Source organism: Lepus europaeus, chromosome 7 (assembly GCF_033115175.1).
Source record: "Lepus europaeus isolate LE1 chromosome 7, mLepTim1.pri, whole genome shotgun sequence".
Taxonomy (NCBI): Eukaryota; Metazoa; Chordata; class Mammalia; order Lagomorpha; family Leporidae; genus Lepus; species Lepus europaeus.
In genome coordinates, this window is record NC_084833.1 from 57,188,167 (window position 1) to 57,207,376 (window position 19,210).

The 19,210-nt window shown below is 39.0% G+C and overlaps 1 protein-coding gene and 1 pseudogene across 1 annotated transcript; one reads left to right on the forward strand and one right to left on the reverse strand.

Annotated features, from left to right (window-relative positions):
- Positions 1-11,391: 11,391 nt before the first annotated feature.
- LOC133764448 (olfactory receptor 5M5-like) lies at positions 11,392-12,327 on the reverse strand. The gene has a single exon (XM_062198125.1). The coding sequence runs from the start codon at positions 12,325-12,327 to the stop codon at positions 11,392-11,394; it is 936 nt and encodes a 311-aa protein (XP_062054109.1).
- Positions 12,328-14,737: 2,410 nt separating this feature from the next.
- LOC133763748 (ubiquitin-conjugating enzyme E2 T-like) overlaps positions 14,738-19,210 on the forward strand; it is a 30,555-nt pseudogene continuing 26,082 nt past the window's right edge.

Below are 19,210 nucleotides of genomic sequence, written 5' to 3' on the forward strand. Positions count from 1 at the left end.
TAAACAGCACTCTGGCTTCAGAATCAGCCTTTAAGACATTCGGATCTGGCTGAAAAGCCCATGAGAGTATTGTAGGCATGGAAAGCCAAGACATTCTGGCAAAAAAAAAAAAAAAAAAAAACCTAAATGAAAGATCTCCTCAAGTGAGAGCCCAGTGGAAAGAACAGGTCATCAAAGAAGGAGGTACCTTTCTCTGAAGGGAGGAGAGAACTTCCACTTTGACTATGACCTTGTCTAAATATGATCAGAGTTTGTGAACTCAAAAGGCTTCGATAGCCTTGGCAACTCATGACAAGAGCCTTGGGTGATTACTGATGCCATAAACAAGAGTGTCAATTTGTTAAGTCAACAACAGGAGTCACTGTGCACTTACTCCTCATGTAGGATCTCTGTCCTTAATGTGCTGTACATTGTGATTTAACGCTATAACTAGTACTCATTTTCACTTTATGTTTCTATGTGGGTGCAAACTGTTGAAATCTTTACTTAATATATACTAAACTGATCTTCTGTATATAAAGAGAATTGAGAATGAATCTTGATGTGAATGGTAGGGGAGAGGGAGCGGTAAAGGGGAGGGTTGCGGGTGGGAGGGAAGTTATGAGGGGGGAAGCCATTAATAATAATAAAAAAAGAAATGCAAGAACTCAGAAAACTAAATTGTCATTACTTTTAAGAGAAAGTTAGAAGAAATGCTACAGCAAAATGATGGATGCCAAGAAAGAGGGAGAAACTGGATCCATACACGAGTAGCATAATAATCTTTTATCATAGCACTCAGGATGTTTCCTCTGTTTTTGGCTTGCTTGACTGTGAGATTCTTGCAAAGCAAGTCTAATTCAGCCTCATCCACTCAGCACCCAGTCTAGGGTTGAGGCAAATGTATAAGAGAATGTTTTTGGAAGCAGACGGATCACTCAGAAGCAGCCAATTTGAGAATGCACTGTCATCTAACGACCTGACCCTCAGTAGCCATGCTCAGAAACTCTGCCACAGAGCTGACGTGAGTCACTCTAACAAGGCTCACAAGAGGCTTACGGTATGGCCAGATGCCATTTTTAGCCCATTAAAATAAGCAAAGCCAGAAATCTCAGTTCCAGTGTTCTGGAAACTCCCACCTGCTTAACTACTGAGCCCAGGATCACTGGGTGGGGAGACCTGCTACAACATAGCACTAAGTGGCAGTGGTTCTGGTGTCTTCATGTACCCATTCCCCAAACCATGATTGATTTGCACCCACAGCCTTCCCCCCCCCCCCCGCCCCCGCCAACACAACCCACCCATGCATGGGGCGTTGTAGAGACAGTACTGCCATCTGTGTTCTGCCAACCTTCCTGCCTCCTTCGCCCACGCATTCTCCTTCTAAATGACGCACAGTTCTGGAGTAAGAAGCATCCTGTGTATTGTTCTGTAAGGATCAAGGCCATAGTATGTGAATGGAGGATGAAGTAAACAACAAAAATGAGAGAAGCTGAGTTTCCAGAGATGTCTAAGATACATTTCCCATCCTCAAAGAGCTTACAGTCCAATTGGGATGGCAGATGCATAAACAACCACTTTTACCATAGGCAGTAAGTGTGGTAGAGGGGGCCTATGGAGGAGGCAGTGGGAAATTTCTTTACGGCCTGACCTAATTTTTCCTCCTGCACTTTTCCTATGGGGCTTCTAGTTTCAGGCTGACCTTATTTTTACAACTAATAAAGGGTAACAAAAATTGATATCAGAAATAACATGTATATCACATAGGGTTTACAAAGGCTAGAAAGACTGACACTTTGATCACAGCGTTCATGTTTTGCAAGGGGGTACAGATGCTGTAACTTTCCTAATATATCCTCATAATTTTCTCAATAACAGGATTAGTATTAAATCCCAGGGGATAGTTACAAGAACCCATTTTCTCAAGTTATTTAAAACTCAGACTCAAAAACTTCCCCCACTGATACCACAATATGAATCTGGTAACAAGACATTCAACATAGCAAGGACATCCAAGTAAGTGCCTCTTAGCTCTAATGCCTCAGATAATTTTAAAAGATTAGCTTAAAATTATAATTCACAGGTACTATGTTTGGCAAAAGGAAGTTTAAAGGGTTAAACTAGAATTTATCAGGAGTGTGCAATAAATGTATCACAGTTTAGTTCAACTCAATCCTTAAATGAATATTTTAAATCAATGTTTTTATCATGATATGCTTGAATTCTGCCAAGTTTTAAAAGGTATCATAACTCATACATTAGTTTTTAGAAAATGCCTTAAAGGCTCTTGAAGAAAATGTTTCTTCTTAGTTGTGATGTTTGTTGCAGGGGTGTGTGAATTATTTGCTGCTCCTTTCCTAGTCAAGCTAAAGCTTGCAAACTTTTAGAGGGTGTTCCCTTCTCTTTTACTCTTATTTCAGAATTTGAACAATTACTAGGTCCTCACATATCACATCTCAGAAATTGGTTTTCACTACAAGCCTAGAGGTTCAAATGGAATTTAAATTGTCAAAATCATTGGGTCCACGCTAATGTTTTTTGAATTGTGACAGTAATTTGATCCTGCAGTGTAAAAACATAGAGAATATTAAAATACGCGGGGCTCAGACATCTCTGACGTGACTTATTCAGCAGAAGGGTCTGGGGCGGCAAGTCGCAGCTTCTTACGTGGAGCCCCAGTGTGTTCTCTGGAGCAGAGTACATAAAGCCTGCAGGAAATCTACAGATGTGCTTTGTTCACTTGTGAACCTGTTGGACAAAAGCAAGCTGGGCTTCTGGTACAGATAGCAGACTGAGTGTGAAAAGCTCAGCCGTGCTGTGGGGATTGGTGAGAACAGACTGACACCCAGGTCAGCCCTGTATTCAGCTCTCCTGCCAAGCCTACCTCTGGGCTTTCTCCTGGTGAGAACAGCAAGGAAGCAGTTCAGTCCCTGAGATCATAGAGAAAATAGTCCACAGCCCATTGTACGGTACCAGAGCAGTCTGGACTCTACACCCAGCTCCATCATTTAGACGGACAGCTTGAATCAGAGGCTTTTGTATATTCACACCTCTCTCCAATAACATTCCACCAGGACCTATACTTCCAATTCTTTAAATTTTTTTGATTGACAAATAGTATACATAGTCAAGGTGTACAATGTCATTACTTAATATACATTTAGTGTACAAAGTGTGATGAAGGGAAGTGAAAAACTTTAATGAAGAGAGAAGTGCAATCTCTCAGGATGGCCTTGAAGCAGTGTTTGCCCTTCTTTAAGGAAAGGTAGATGACCAATCCCCTCTCGATCTCTTCTTCAGGTCTGAATCTATTTGTACAATATGTGATCCAAAATATGTCATGTAGCTTCTCTAAGTCCCACTTTGCCTGTCTGTGTTACAGTTAATCATCACAGCATCTGCTATTGTGACGATGAAGTGAGATATGCCCAAGTGTGCAAACTGCCTATATAGTCCCTAGAGGGCTGTGAGAACCCAGTGAACTTTAAGTAGAGGATTTAAGACCCCTTACAGAGGCCCAGCTCTTTGGATGATATCTTGGGGGATTCTGACCAGATTCCTTGTTTTATTCTTTAAGTTCAAACCATGACAAGTGGACTACACATTGTCAGTGGCAAGCCCAGACAGGAAGGGCACCAGCTGGATTCTGACAACCAGACAAGTAAGAACAGGAGTCAGATCCTTTTTCTTGAGGGTTGAAAGTCGGGAAGACCTCCTCTGAAAAGTGACCTCCTCTGAAAAGTGACATTCAGTTCCTGTGTAGAACACAGTAGTTCTAGAATGAGGAAAGGTGGAGGCAAAAGAACTTTCCCGACTCCCATTTTGAGGTCTTCTTTATTGCATCAAACTGCCTCTAGTAAGAGTCTCCTTGAAATCTCCTGGAAATATTTTGGATGGAGTGTGGATACAACTGAACATAATTATGAGCATATGGAATACCACTCTCTCATTAAAAAAAATCCAATGACTGCCGTGTCCAAGGCTCTGACTTGGATGTTTCAAGAGCCAGTATCTTTCTGCTAAACTGTTTCTTGTTTTGGCCATTGGCCTCCCAGTCTAACAGGTCTGAAAGTTCAGGATCATCTTTGAGCCCCTTATCATCTCATTCTTCCATGCCTTCCCACTATCATTGTTCACTCACTAAATTGAGTAGAATCCTTTAACTTGACTCCTACCTCTAGGCTTGGCACTGGATACTAGGAAGGTAATTTGGAGTTACAAATGTAGGGTAGAATTTTGATCAGAGATTTTAGATTTTTTTTGAATGAGATTACTTTCTTAGTTTTGTTTGTCTATTTCTAGCTAAAGACTTCAGTGAAAAGCCACAGCCAGCAATACATATATCTATATATTTCATATATATAATTAAAAATAAAATGTTATATGCATAATATGAAACCATTTGCACATATCTCATGACTGTTACCATGAAAATAAACCTACATCATTTTAAGTGATATATATTATTGTAACACCATTCCTTATTTCATTAATCCTTCATTTATGTACTATTGCTACTGATTTTGTTTTGCCACTACAAATCCTATCATAGAAAACTGCTAAATACATATATCACTGTGAATTTGTTGGAGTATTTTTATCTAGTAAATTCTTGTAAAATAAAAGGGTGTTTCATTTTAAGGCTTTGGTGAATATTGTCCACTTGCTCTCTGGAAATTTCATAGCAATTTACATTTCCCAAAGTAGCCCGTAAATGTGCCTCTTGTTTTCTTATATAACCACTCTGGTTATGAATATTTGCTAGCATCTTTGTCAATCTGAAAGGTGAAAAATGTTCTCATTATTTTGTTAATTTGTATTTCCCTGATTACTAATAAGACTGAGATCTTTTGTATGTTTTAGCCTATCTACATCTCTTATTTTGTGAGTTGTCTGTTCGTCTTCTGTACTTAACCTTTTATTTGACTCATATTCTAATTTGCCATTGTCAATTCTGTCATATAAATTGTAAATATCCTCCAACTTAATGTCTATTTACTAACTACTGTAACAGAAATTAAAAATTTTGATTTCACCAAATTTGTCATGATTTTATTTACAATTTCTGGTCATCATTTCCTTAGAAAAGCTCTTCTTACACCAAGACTAGCAAATATTCACCTATATTTTATTCAAGTGTTTTAGGTTTCACTTTACATTAGATCTGATAGATTCTAATTTTATTTTTATACAAATAATATATCATTACACTTATGCCTTAGTTTTTGGTTTTTATTTATGATTGAATTTATTGTAACTCCTTCCTTTCCCCCACTGATTTGAATCACTGATATTACTATATACTCTATTCATATATATATATGACTCCACTGATGGTGGGAGAATAGAAGCAGAGACGCTACAGAAGGGTGGTAATAGAAATGAAAAGGAAGACGATTAGTGCAAGAGTTGATGCACAGATTATTAATCAATCTTGTCTTCATTTTGAAATCTGAGAGTAATAAGCAGAGATCAAAAGTAGTAGAAGTTTTTTGAACAGGTGACTAAGAAAATGCCTTGTACAAAAAGCGGAAAGCAGAAGTTGGCTGTGAAACAATAAGACAGTAAGTTCAGTCATCAAGACTGAGTTCATGGTCCCAATAGATTATCTCTGTAGTGATATTTATGTGAGAGGAAGAGGGAGAGAAGATTAAACAAAGATTTGGTTTACATTTTTTGCACGCTACAATATTTTATAGGCAATGCTTCATTTTCCTGGATGGCTCATTAACACTTAAATGATTTTACTCTGTTTTCAGGGAGTAAAGGTATTATTGTTCAGGGTCAAAAATTCTCAATGAAGATTATGAGTTTAGAAGGCAACTTTCTTTCCAGGAGACAGTGTCCATGTCCAAATCACTGACTTGCAGATTGTCACAGAGGTCCTTGTAAGTTGTCCCTAGCTTGTGATATTTTTTCTGGTTATGCTGATGAAGAAAATCTATTATTGGAGATACATGCATCTTCCATATGTTACCATACAGACAGATGTAATAACATTTTCAGGCAAGAGTTTTTCAAATAGTAGCTTCAAATAAAAGATTTTGAAAGTTGAACACCAGTCAGAAATCATGCAGTCTGGTTAATAAAATTTTACACTTTAATTATGTTTAAAATATATTTTAGCATACCCTATACTACTCTGTTCTTACAGGGACCCTGAGGTACTACTTTCCTAATTTTCCAGATGAAAAAGCTAAGACTTTGATGGGTCAAGCTGCTTGATGATACCCCATGGTTCAGAGTAGACCTAGGACTCAAGTTTAGATCTTGAGCTTCCTTGTCTAGGAAGCTTCCTACCATATCCCTAGTGCCTCTACAGGTATTGCTTTTTTTTTTTTTTTTGGTAAGCAAAATCTTCACCTCCAAGAAAATATATTTAAAAAATATTTGAGAGGGAGAGAGAGAAACAGAGTTACAGAAATTCCTATCTGCTGGTTCATTCTCCAAATGCCTGTGGTGACCCCACTCCGGGTTGAAGCTGGGTAGCCAGGAACACAACCCAGGTTTCCCATGTGGGTGGCAGGAACTCAGTTACTTGAGCTACCATCACTGCTGCCCAGGGTCTGCATTGGCAGGAAGTTGGAGTCAGGAGTCAGAGCCGTGAATGACATCCAGGCATCTGGTGTGGGTGTGAGCATCTTAACTGCTAGGCTTAGTGCCCACTCCCAGATCAGGCATCTTTTTAGGCCCAGCGTGATTTATTTTACTTGCTTGGTATGTGGGTGCTTATTAATGTGTTCTTTATACAATTTTTTGAATGTGCAATTGTGGACATTATTGGTAATCAGTTACCGATTTAATGAAGTGATCACAAAGGTACAACCTTCTTCTGAGAAATTTAAGAATTCAATGTTTAGGAAAATATGAATAGAAAAGCTTAGCAGACAGTGTTTTAACACAAAATTAAAGCAGGGCAGAAAACTGTACTCTTAGACTAAAGTGGGTAAGAGCTGTTATTGTGCTCCTATGTCCACTTTGGGATCCAACTGTCATTGTGGTAAGCTCTTGAATATGAAAGAAAGATAATTCAACATATATAAGATGTTTCAACATTTTTTTCATGAAAATGATTACCCTCTCAATACAAAGAACATTAATTAGTTTTCTTTCAGATTGCTTCTTATTGTAACAAATTCTAATTTAAGTTCTGCATCAAAAGGATTTCTAAGGAAACCTGACTGCTAGTTTTGCTAAAGTAAAGGGTAAATAAAATACTATTTTATAATAACTTTCAGATGAAACAGGAGATGAATAGGATAAAAAAGGTGAAAAGTAGGCAATTAAAATGGAATGAAAAGCTTTTGTGGGAAACCAGAAAGGGACCTAGAATCTATTCCTACTCTTATCCAGATTTAAAAAACCTGCAGTCAGTTCAGATCCCTCACTGAAAGTGAACCCCAGCTGGGCTGGAGCATGCTTCAGCCTGGTAGACTCCTTGTTCTCCTCCTACCATGCCCAGTGTGGTCAGCAGACAGCGTCTGTGTGTGTAGACAGAAGAGGCTGCAGGCTAGTACATGTCCAGTCCCCAGAGAGGTTAACACATCCAGCAAGGAAACTAATCTTGTGGGAGAACAAGACTTTTGTTTTCATCGTATAGAATAAAATTTTCTGGGACAGTTAAGCTGCTGCAAAGACCTAATTATTTGAATTTTTGAAAATAGAAATGATCTTTCTCATCTTTAGTTTGCACTATCCTACCAGAAATGGAAGCTGTGGTTATATATAAAATGCATGTATTTTCACAGGAACCTGGCTTGGAAGAGCAGGCTAAATCTATCACTTTCCCAGGAGCCTCCAGTGTCTCCTTATCTCTGGTGGATGCACCGCTTAATTGCAGGCAGAGCTGCTCTGAAGCGCTGAGTTAGCACTTTCTATTCTCTTTGTTCACCAAAGAATGCTAGAACTACACATCCAGATAAGAGTTGAAAATTTGGAGGCACATACTTGAGATTTTAAAATGCCTAAATTTCTGAAACACCTATGCATCACATAGCATGAAAGAAAATGGGAAGGAATAGTACTTTTCCTTTCATATTTCCTTTTTATGATCACCATAATAAAAAATCCTTTTGGCATGCTTCCAAGCACAGTAAGTTAGCAGAGTATCAGATGAGGAAAAATAAGACCTTTAAATGACTGAAAATTTCAGCATTTTATGTGCAAACGAGTAGAAATTTATACATACCGATGCATATGTCATATATTTTAGTTACATGTTACTTTTGTTAACAAAAATTGTCCACAAAATGAATGCTGGCAAGTAACATTCATTGTTAGGATTACCATGAAGAAAAAGGAATTTGCATTTTATTTACATGTGAGAACATTTTCACTTTCAATGAAATGTACTCCTAAAATCTGGTAAAGTTAAAATTTCCATTATTTTATGTATTGAGAAGATTTTATTTTGGACTGAAAAGGTAGTAGAACTGTTATGTATATTGATTGAAATAGCCTCACTTCATAAATGAGCAAAGGTGCATAACCATGTTGGTTTCTCCTATAGCTTAAACATTGCCATTTTAATACTCTATGGGTATATAGTGTTCTCTGTTTTTTAAAAATGTAAATAATCAGATAATTATTCAATTAAGAACTTCCTTACTTTACAAGGCCAGATACAGGGAGATAAGTTTAGAAGGCTAAGGACTCCCCATGCGAAAAGAAAAGGGAAAATAATAGCTCAAAATGTAGTTTGTTCAGATCTCCTCATAGCTGATTCCCTGCTTTTCAAATCTTTGGGAAATTTAGTAAAACATGAATTTTATGTCTTTCACAGTTTAGGAATCCTGTACAATATTCTCAGTTTTTTGCTTTTTTTCACAGGAGAACCAAAGAAGCATGTTGAACAAAATGAACCAATTTAGTGGTTGGAAGGTGTTATGGAGAGGTCCTGTGACATACGTTCTTCAGTTTTGTTTGAAAAGAACTGTAGAATTGATGAAAATTTTGTACCAAATATACATTTGAAAACATGAATATAATTCATTTGTCAAAGGCATGTATTAAAACATGGTATTAATGTTTTTTCTCTTTAAATTAAACTGATATAGCTTGAGAAAAAATATTAAAGACAAAGGGTGCCTTTTGAGTAAAAACACAATTTTCAGTCTCAGTGTGGGAACCTTCTCATCTTTATCTCAATTAGTAGCTCTTCCAATAGCAATGGCCCCTTGCCTGTCACGGTCCATCAACAGCTCCAGTTATTAGATTCTTCATAATGAGCACCTAATTAAAGACATCTCTTTCTCAGGTTAGGTTGTGTTACTATCTTTGTATGTCTTCTTCCTTGTGGATGTTAGCTTCATTGTGGAGATACTAAAAGTTTTCTCCTACCATAATCCTCAAATTTTCCTTATCTTTGTTATTTCCTAACCACAGAACCATTACTGAGAACCATGTCCACCCATCTATCAGAATTGGGAAAAAATATGAGTTCAATTCAATTCATCAAACAGTTTTGATGCATCTGTCCTGTGCCAGGCACTGTGGTAGGTGCTAGGGTACTAAGGAAGGAAGATGACCGGCTTACTCTAAAGGAGCTTCCTGTCTAAATCCCACACTCATTTTATCGCTCAGCTTCATCTTATCCACTTTGCTTACTGCCCTCTTGTTCATTACCTGTACAACCTCCTTCCTTATCTCCCTGGTCTGCTTCCTACTTCTTCTGTTTCTGTTCCTTTATCCAGCTAGTATGTGTTTTTTTTTTTTCTCTTTTTTTTTTTTTTTTTTTTTTGACAGGCAGAGTGGACAGTGAGAGAGAGAGAGACAGAGAGAAAGGTCTTCCTTTTGCCGTTGGTTCACCCTCCAATGGCCGCCGCGGTAGGTGCGCTGCGGCCGGCGCACCGCGCTGATCCGATGGCAGGAGCCAGGTGCTTCTCCTGGTCTCCCATGGGGTGCAGGGCCCAAGGACTTGGGCCATCCTCCACTGCACTCCCTGGCCACAGCAGAGAGCTGGCCTGGAAGAGGGGCAACCGGGACAGGATCGGTGCCCCGACCGGGACTAGAACCCGGTGTGCCGGTGCTGCAAGGCGGAGGATTAGCCTAGTGAGCCGCGGCGCAGTATGTGTTTTTAAAAATAGCCAGTATTCCATCCCGAACTGTTTGTAATTCAACTCTCCAGAATGGCTTTCTGAATGAAGTAAGTTGTAAATATGTGGTTATTTCAATTTTTAAAAATTACTCGATCAAACAATAATAAAAAGAGATTCTATTTTATTATCTTAACAATAATAACCTTTAAAAATAGTTTGAGGGAAAATCAAAAGGTTTGTAGCAGATTTGTGTGTCTTAAGAATTATTTTCAAAAAAGTATTAGAATTGAGGCTTAGAAAAATCAAAGTACTTGTATTCTTGCCTAACTAAAATTGAAGATTTTTTTTCCCCATCTATTCTCACAAACAGCCAGACTTATGTAGATTTATTTCCTAGAAACTGGAATAACAGAGATGTGAAAACAGAAATAAAGAACATGGACAATGTTGCAAAACTAAAATACTTCTCTAGATCATTCAAATTAATACAATGGCAATTTAATCTCTCAGAAACATGAATAACTTCTCTTGGTTATCTCAGGAAACTAACTACCTTTCTCTTTCTTTTTCCCCCTACTTCTCCCTCACCCCTCAAAAAGGAAAAATAATAATTGTAGCTGTATTTTTCAGAGAGTAGAAAAATTAAACCAGACTGTTGAATTAATGACTACTTTAAACATCTCAGAAAATACCCTAAACCTTTCATTTCTCTTCTAATTATATTTTCTTTTCTAAACAAACCTCACAATTAACTTAAATCACAATTGTATTTATTTATATTTAAATGCGCTATATTTATTTATGCAACTATTTAATTGTGCAATAGTTATGAAATTATTTTTCATTTAAGGTATATGGTATTTTACCTATATTCAGATTAAGTAAGCTTTCTGTGAACCCGCCTTAAAATTTCAACAACATCTATAGTAATGTGTCATAAAGAAATACATTGTAAGATTAACAAGTGACTTGCTACCGTATCTGTTTCAACCTGGAGAATGTTTCTAATAACATACATTTTCAGTTATGGGTTTTGTACTCAGCTTCATTAATTTATAGTTTTACCCAAAATGCTGCTTTTTAAGATCTTTTAAACATATTTTAGAGTTCATTTAATTATCTAATTGGTAGTAAATCATTTCATTTCAACATCTGAAAGACATGCTATGGACATCATAGTTAGATGATGATCTAGTTAGTCCAAGATAACTGACTGTACTAACATTACTATGTCGAGCAAGCAGTCAAGTACTTTTGATCATTAAAACTCCCAAATGGAGTAACTGTCTGCTTCTTGACTGGACAATTGGTCTTCTAAATTTCCATCAGATTGGTTATCCTGTAGCAGTAAGGCTGCATTCTGGTAGCTCACTCACTAAGACTGTTTGCCCTCCAGCATTTTTTTCAGAGTATCCTTTACCTCTGTGTTCCTTAGGCTATAGATCAGAGGGTTAAGCATGGGAATTACAAGACTATAAAATACAGAGACCACTTTGTTGTACTTCCATGAATTCTCTGCTTTGGGTTGCCGCAGGTACATGAAAAACAGTGTTCCATAGAAGATGATGACAACTGTGAGGTGGGAGGCACATGTAGAAAATGCTTTGCACTTGCCCTCAGAAGACTGGATTTTTATAATAGAGAGGAGGATGCAGATATAGGAGATGAGGACTGTCAGGAGGGATCCAGTGAGGTTCACTGCAGAGAAAATCAACAGCTGCTTCTCTTTGTTGTGGGTGTCAGAGCAGGAGAGGGCAAGGAGAGGGGGGTCAGCACAGTAGAAGTGGTGGATGACATTGGAGTCACAGAAGGACAACTGGAAAGTCAGAACTGTTTGTATAACAGAATTTAGGAAGCCATAAGTGTAGACCCCAATCACCAGTTCCTTGCAAACCCGCTGTGTCATGATGGCTGTGTAAATCAGAGGGTTGCAGATAGCCATGTAGCGGTCATAGGCCATTGTGGCCAAGAGGAAGCACTCAGTAGTAGCAAAAGCACTGGAGAAATACAGCTGAGCAAAACAGCCTGTAAAAGAGATGGTTTTTTTCTTCACCAGTAAATTTTGCAGCATCTTTGGCCCAATGGAAGATGAGAAACAAAGATCAATGAATGCCAGGTGACTAAGGAAATAATACATGGGGGTGTGGAGCCGTGAATCTGCCTTGATGAGCAGGATCATGCCAAGGTTCCCCACCAGGGTTATGAGATAAATTACCAGGAACACCACAAAGAGGGGCAGTTGAAGCTCAGGACGGTCCGTGAATCCCATGAGGACAAATTCTGTCACTGTGGTATGATTGCTTCTTGACATTTTGTTTCGACTCTTGCAAAAAGAAGAAACATGGCTTACACAATGATGAGACACTTAAAAAGAGGAGCTTCTCACACCTCTGTGTTACAGTGCCAAATGACAAAAATGTAGCTTTACTTTCTCAACAGTTAAAGCCTGCCATTAGTCATGGGGCTTTATTCTGCTAATTCAGACTGAGAAATTCTGAGCTCTTTCCATTTTGTTATCAGAACAACTGTTTCCTAGCATAGGTCCAATTTTCCAGGCTAACAGTGGAAGTGTTTTTAGTTCAATGCAACAAATGCATACTTTTGGGCCCTACCAGACACCAGAAAGCATGTAGTGTGCTGGAAGATGGGCATAACACACTTTGTTCTCAGGGGTCCAGAGGAAAGGTTCACAAAGCATTTATTTTACAAGGGGGAGTGAGTATGATAAGAGAGTGCTCTGGGGCTCATAATGTTGGCATGGTATTTTTTTCTTTGTGCTTCGCAGTAAGTTTTAAGTGGTTTGACATAGAATCTTTTCCTTTTAAATTCTGATCCTTGTGACTTGGTTAGATAAACATTTCTCAATTTAAAATTATTAAAAATTACCTTATTTGGAGTTTTGCTGGATTCAATTTTTAAATTGCAATTTTTGATCTCCCTGGAATTTAATTTAATAGCCTGTAAAAGGCTATCCAGATGTTCCTTTTTTTTTTTTTTAATTTGACAGGTAGAGTTATAGACAGTGAGAGACAGAGAGAAAGGTCTTCCTTCCATTGGTTCACTCCCCAAATGGCTGCTAAGGCTGGCGCTGTGCCTATCTGAAGCCAGGAGCCAGGTGTTTTTTCCTGGTCTCCCATGCGGGTGCAGGAGCCCAAGCACTTGGGCCATCATCCACTGCTGTCCTAGGCCACAGCACAGAGCTGGACTGGAACCAGAACTAGAACCCGGCACCAATATGAGATGCCAGCGCCACAGGCGGAGAATTAACCAAGTGAGCCATGGCGCCAGCCCCTATCCAGGTGTTCTAATGCAACTTCTTGTTGGTAAAATAACTTCTTGTTGAGTCTGTTGATTTAAAACTCCAGCCTTACCATACACTAAAACATTCTTGGGTGTTTGAATCATTTTCTCTTTTCCTTTTTAATTATTTAAGAGGCACAAATGGAAAGTGAGAGACAGAGAGTTCTTCTCTGCTGGTTTACTCGCCAAATGCCAACAATGGCCAGGCCATAGCCAGGTTGAAGCCAGGAGTAGGAATTCAAGTCTCTCTCTTAGGTATAAAGAACCCACTTATTTGAGCCATTACCGTTGTTTTCCAGGGTCTGCTGTAGCAGAAGGATGGAGTCAAGAGTCAGAGCTAGGTATTGAACCCAGGTATTCTGATAACGGATACCGACATCTTAACTGGCATCTTAACAGCAAGTCTAACCACCTGCTCATTGGGTCAATTTTTTTGCAGTCTCTTCTAGAAACAACACCAAACATCTAAATACAATAGATGCATAACTCATTTTAACGTTGGGTAGCAAACTTTCTATTTTCACATGTATATTTTTCCATATGCACTTTAACATTATTTTATCAAGTTTCAAAAAATTAAATACTCCTGTTTGCCTTTAGGATGCTAATGTATGGAACTGATTCATTAATTTGGGAGAAGTGACATCTTTATAATCAAACCTTCTTTTATACAAAGTAGTATTTCATTTACTAAAGGCTTTCCTAAACAGAGTTTTAGTGTTTTCCTTTAAATTTTAGATATACATCTGTATATTTCTATATTTCACAGCTATTTTACCTTTTTGTCATTATTGTAAATGAAATATATATATATATATATATATACACATTATTTATTTTTACAGGCAGAGTTAGACAGTGAGAGAAGGAGACAGAGAGAAAGGTCTTCCTTCCTTTGGATCACCCCCCCAAATGTCCACTATGGCCGGCGCGCTGAGCCTATCCGAAGCCAGGAGCCAGGTGCTTCTTCCTGGTCTCTCATGCAGGTGCACGGCCCAAGCACTTGGGCCATCTTCCACTGCCTTCCCGGGCCACAGCAGAGAGCTGGACTTGAAGAGGAGCAACTGGGACAGACCAGCACCCCAACCGGGACTTGATCCCAGAGTGTTGGTGCTGCAGGCGGAGGATTAGCCTAGTGAGCCACAGCGCCGGACGAAATATATATTTTTAAAAATTCGTGATCATTTAGTATTTACTTTCAGGATAGCTACTGATTTTTAAATTAATTTTACAACCATATTCTTTACCATAGTTTCCTACGATTTTAAAACAGTTTTTCAATGGCTTTTCTTGGGTTTTTCCGATATACATTTATAAGACATGTGAATATGTTCCTCATTTCTATATAGTATCTGTCATTCCTTTCTCTTCTCTACTTGTACTGTTGAGAACTTCTAGAACAAGGTTAAAAAATATTAACAATGGTGACAACTTTTACCTTTCACCCCCTTGAAGGTGCTTTAGAAGCACAAGGAGACTCTCGGGATTACAGACAGAAGAGAATAGCCTGTGCAAAACAACTGAAGTTTGAGAAGGATCAGGCACTAAAGAGCTGCAAGTATTTAGTGTGGTTAGAAAGTAGGCACCCTATGAGCAGGCCTGCCTTTGACATTGGCAGGACCCAGGGAAAGAATAACAGATGGAGGCCTGCATGCATATCTATTTATGCCTAAATATTACAAGTTTCAATTCAATAAAAAATTAATAAAATACGTTCAATATTCCCTTCTTAACATCTGTACTTTTAAAATGACCTGGAAGGCAGAATTTTTGGGATCCTTATAGTTTAGGGCTAGAATACAAAAGTGTAAGGAGAACCTGTCTCCAGCTCTCACACGTGGCTACACATATGTGGACATGTCAGCCTGCAAGTACATGCTCTGTTCATACTCCAGCAAACAGCCAACAATTTGCTACCCTAAAAAACTACTTGTGAGAACATCAGCAATGTAGTCCACCTTTATAAGGGTGACTTGGGAAAGGGGCACTTGTATACCCTGGTTGCAATTTGGGAGTTGTTTGGGCAGGAATTTTAGGGTCCTGTTACCTGGAAGATAGCGTAGAAGGGGTGAATAGCATGGATTGTGAGTGGGTACACCCTTCTGGTAGTAAAAGTCCAAAAATAATCTTAAAGAATGGAACCAAGACAGGGATTGTCTGGACCTACATGTAGTTCTGTCTGAGTGAATGACATGAAATGTGGTTAGAAATATATACATGGACTAGATAATTGATATCCCATTACTGTAGAAGGAGTTTGGTCTGTATCCTGTAGGAAGTAGACAGTTTTTTATATGAGCTGACATGGTCACTGGAAGATGGAAGGACTCTCAAAAGATGAAGGATAGCTTATGGTATATGTGATCTATTTTTTTTTGTTTTATTTCTCTCAATAATAAATTAAAACAAAACAAAACCTTCAGATCTTCTGGCATTAGTAAAAGGATTAAAGGCCAATGTTTTAAGTGGAGGGAACAATTGAACAAGGAGTTGAGTCAGAACAGGCCAGAGCATGTTCAGGGGACTGTGAGCATCGTTTTTGGGTAAGCGTAAGTGCACATGAGAGACATTAGTGGGAGACAGACTGCATGAGGTGTGAAGAGCTTTGAATGCTAGAGAGATTTAATAACTAGTCCAGTAGTGAACATGGAGGCACCATTAACATTTGACCAATAGAATGACTTGACTAGTGCTCAACTTTCAGGGAATTAACCTGGCAATATGTGTGAATGTATACAGTACCCAGCAGAGACACCAGCTGGGATATTTCCACATAAGAGGAATAAAGATTTGAACTAGGGAAAGCTGATTGGAATAAAGAAAGGAGATGGTTATGAGAGATATCCCAAAGACAAGGGTCTATGTCACTTGGAGGTTGACTGAGTCTTTGAGAGCATTCAAGTCTAGGAGACCAGGATAAGGATAATAATGAAAATTGGGAGTTTAATTTATAATTTTACCTTTTCTCTTTCCTAAGGACATCTGACAGAATTTAAACAAACACATATGTACAAAAATTATCATCAATGAACTTAAAAGTAGACAATCAGCTGAGGGAATAAATCTCACTGTATTTACTTAATTATACTGCATTGAGATAGTAGTGACTGTAGTAGAAACAGGAAGCCTAGGCTTGGAGTGAAATTGGAGGGAGGAGTGCTGAATTCAGTTTAAAGGGATGGCAGGTGTCACTGTGCAGTCAGAGATAGTGACACTGACCTGAGAGTCATAAACATACAGATGACAGTATAAGATGTGGGAACCACTGAGATCATTCAGGGAGGGAGAAACAGATGAAGGCAAGGGTTCAAGGACAGAGCTTTGGGGAAACTATTTCTTTAAGGGATGGGATGAGGCATCAGCATGGAAGAAATGGTGACCTATGCTGTCCAGGCTAGCTCATGTTAGGAAATAGTAACAAGGCCTTTTAAATATGGGCTTTTCTGACATAATGGTTTATGGAAGATGTAACCTATTTTGTTTCAGTTTGTATCTCTTTCATTAATTGCTTAAAACAAAACCAAACCTTGAGAACGTCAATCATTGCACTGAAGATTATTCAGTAACATTTTTGCTTATAAAATGCTTCTTCAGAATTTTGTGCCATCTAAAATTTAAAAAAACCATATTCTTGGATTCATTTCTAGACTTGATGAAGACATCTCACCTCCATTAGGCAATAACATTTCCTACCTCAAGCTGAGCTCTGGAAAGGTTTAGTAACTTTCGGAAGAGCCTGTAAAGCCAGCGTGCAGACTCTAGCTTTCTTTAATAGCAGAAGAGAGGGGCACAGTGAACTACTATGAGAGCCTGATGAACGCTAAGAATCTGTTTCTAGGGAAGCTGCTACTATGGTTTCTGCAGAGAATAATGTACCAACAAAAACTCCTAGTCTTTCCAAGTAAAAGTCAGTTGATTCTTCCCAATTCCATCCCTGACAGAGCACATCTTTCCCAAGGCCCTGTCCTTCTCATGGCCCCAGAACTGAAATTCTTTACTCTTTTCTTGGTTGTTTTCTGTTTTTGCTGACAGCCTTAGAAGCAAACACAACTTACCAAGGACCTACTGGACAGTCAGTTGGAATTCCCAATGCCCTGGAAGAATCCACCTACTGCATTTCCAACCCAAGAAACAGACTTCTTCATTTCTGACTGGAAGGCTTGGTTTCTGTGTTCCACACAAAGCTGTATTTATAAAGCTAAAGTGTAATGAGCCTCTTACCTCTTGTTACTACAGAGTTTTCTGGGTACCAAGGGAACAGTTTATACATAGTTTCGGTAACATATTTTACATTTGATTTCAATCACTCTTGGGAATTAGAATCTCTGAGTCATCCTAGTAACTAACGATGACTCAGGTTGTGATGCTTTGGTGCCTCTTCTCAGGATGACTCCTAAGTCCACAACCTTGTGTAGGATGCTGGGTTCGGCTGTTCTGACTTGCTAAGGAGGCCTTAAAGCTGCAGTTTAGGGTTAGGTCCAGTGAATGTTTTTTTTGGGGGGATTAGGTAAAATTATGCAAAAATTTCATGACTAGAATGGACATACAGGACATTTTTGCTTGCAAAGAAAAGGTGGTCTTTACTAGGATATTTATCACAGATTCTATATGAGAACAATAGTCTTCATTTCTCCTACTGTTGTGTCTTTCCCAAAGAATCAAATTAAGGAATAAAATCATAAAACCAGGCAGATGGTAAATATTCTAATCGTCTCATAGCCCTCCTTCCTTTTCTCTGCCTCTCCAGGAAAACTGGGGCAATCAGGGCCTCCTGGTATGAACAGGGTCAGTTTCTCAAGGCATTTAGTCTTGGCCACTAGGGGAAAAGAATTAGAACTTGGTCCACTAGGTCACTGCAATGACTTAGCACAGCCCTTCAAATGCAAACAATAGGACCCCCTACCTCAGCATTCAAAGCAAAGACAATTTTTCCAATTTGTTTGCATACAGCTCTTTGTAGTAATTACTGATGAATCTTTTTATTTCTTTTTTAAAAAATTTATTTGATAGGTAGAGTTATAGACAGTGAGAGAGAGAGAGAGAGAGAGAGAGAGAAAGAGAGAGAGAAACAGAGAGAAAGGTCTTCCTTCCGTTGGTTCACTCCCCAAATGGTCGCTATGGCCGGCGCTGCACTGATCTGAAGCCAGGAGCCAGGTGCTTTTTCCTCGTCTCCCATGCAGGTGCAGGAGCCCAAGCACTTGGGTCATCCTCCACTGCCCACCCTGCCCCCCCCCCCCCCCCCGACCACAGCAGAGAGCTAGAGTGGAAGAGGAGCAACCGGGAAATAATCCTGCACCCATATGGGATGCTGGCATCACAGGCAGAGGATTAACCAAGTAAGCCATGATGCCGACCCCGAATTTTTTTTATTTCTATGGTATCTGTTGTTACATTTCCCTTTTCATGTTTAATTTTATTGATTATGGTCTTCTCTCTCTCTCTCTCTTTTTTTTTTTTGATTGGGCCAATGTTGTATTAGTTTTCTTTATTTTTTTTCAAAAAACTTGCTCTTCATTTCACTGATCTTTTTTTTAAAAAATATTTATTTATTTATTTGAAAGTCAGAGCTACAGAGAGAGAGAGAGAGAGAGAGAGAGAGAGAGAGAGGAGAGGCAGAGAGGGAGAGAGGTCTTCCATCCGATGGTCCACTCCCCAGATGGCTGTAATGGCTGGAGTTGTGCCAATCCAAAGCCAGGAGCCAGGAGTTCTCCCGGGTATCCCACGTGGGTCAGGGGCCCAAGGACTTGGGCCATCTTCTACTGATTTCCCAGGCCATAGCAGAGAGCTGAATTGGAAGTGGAGCTGCCGGGTCTTGAACTGGCACCCATATAGGATGCCGGCTCTGCAGGCCAGGTGGTTAACCCGCTGTGCCACAGTGCCGGCCCCTCACTGAT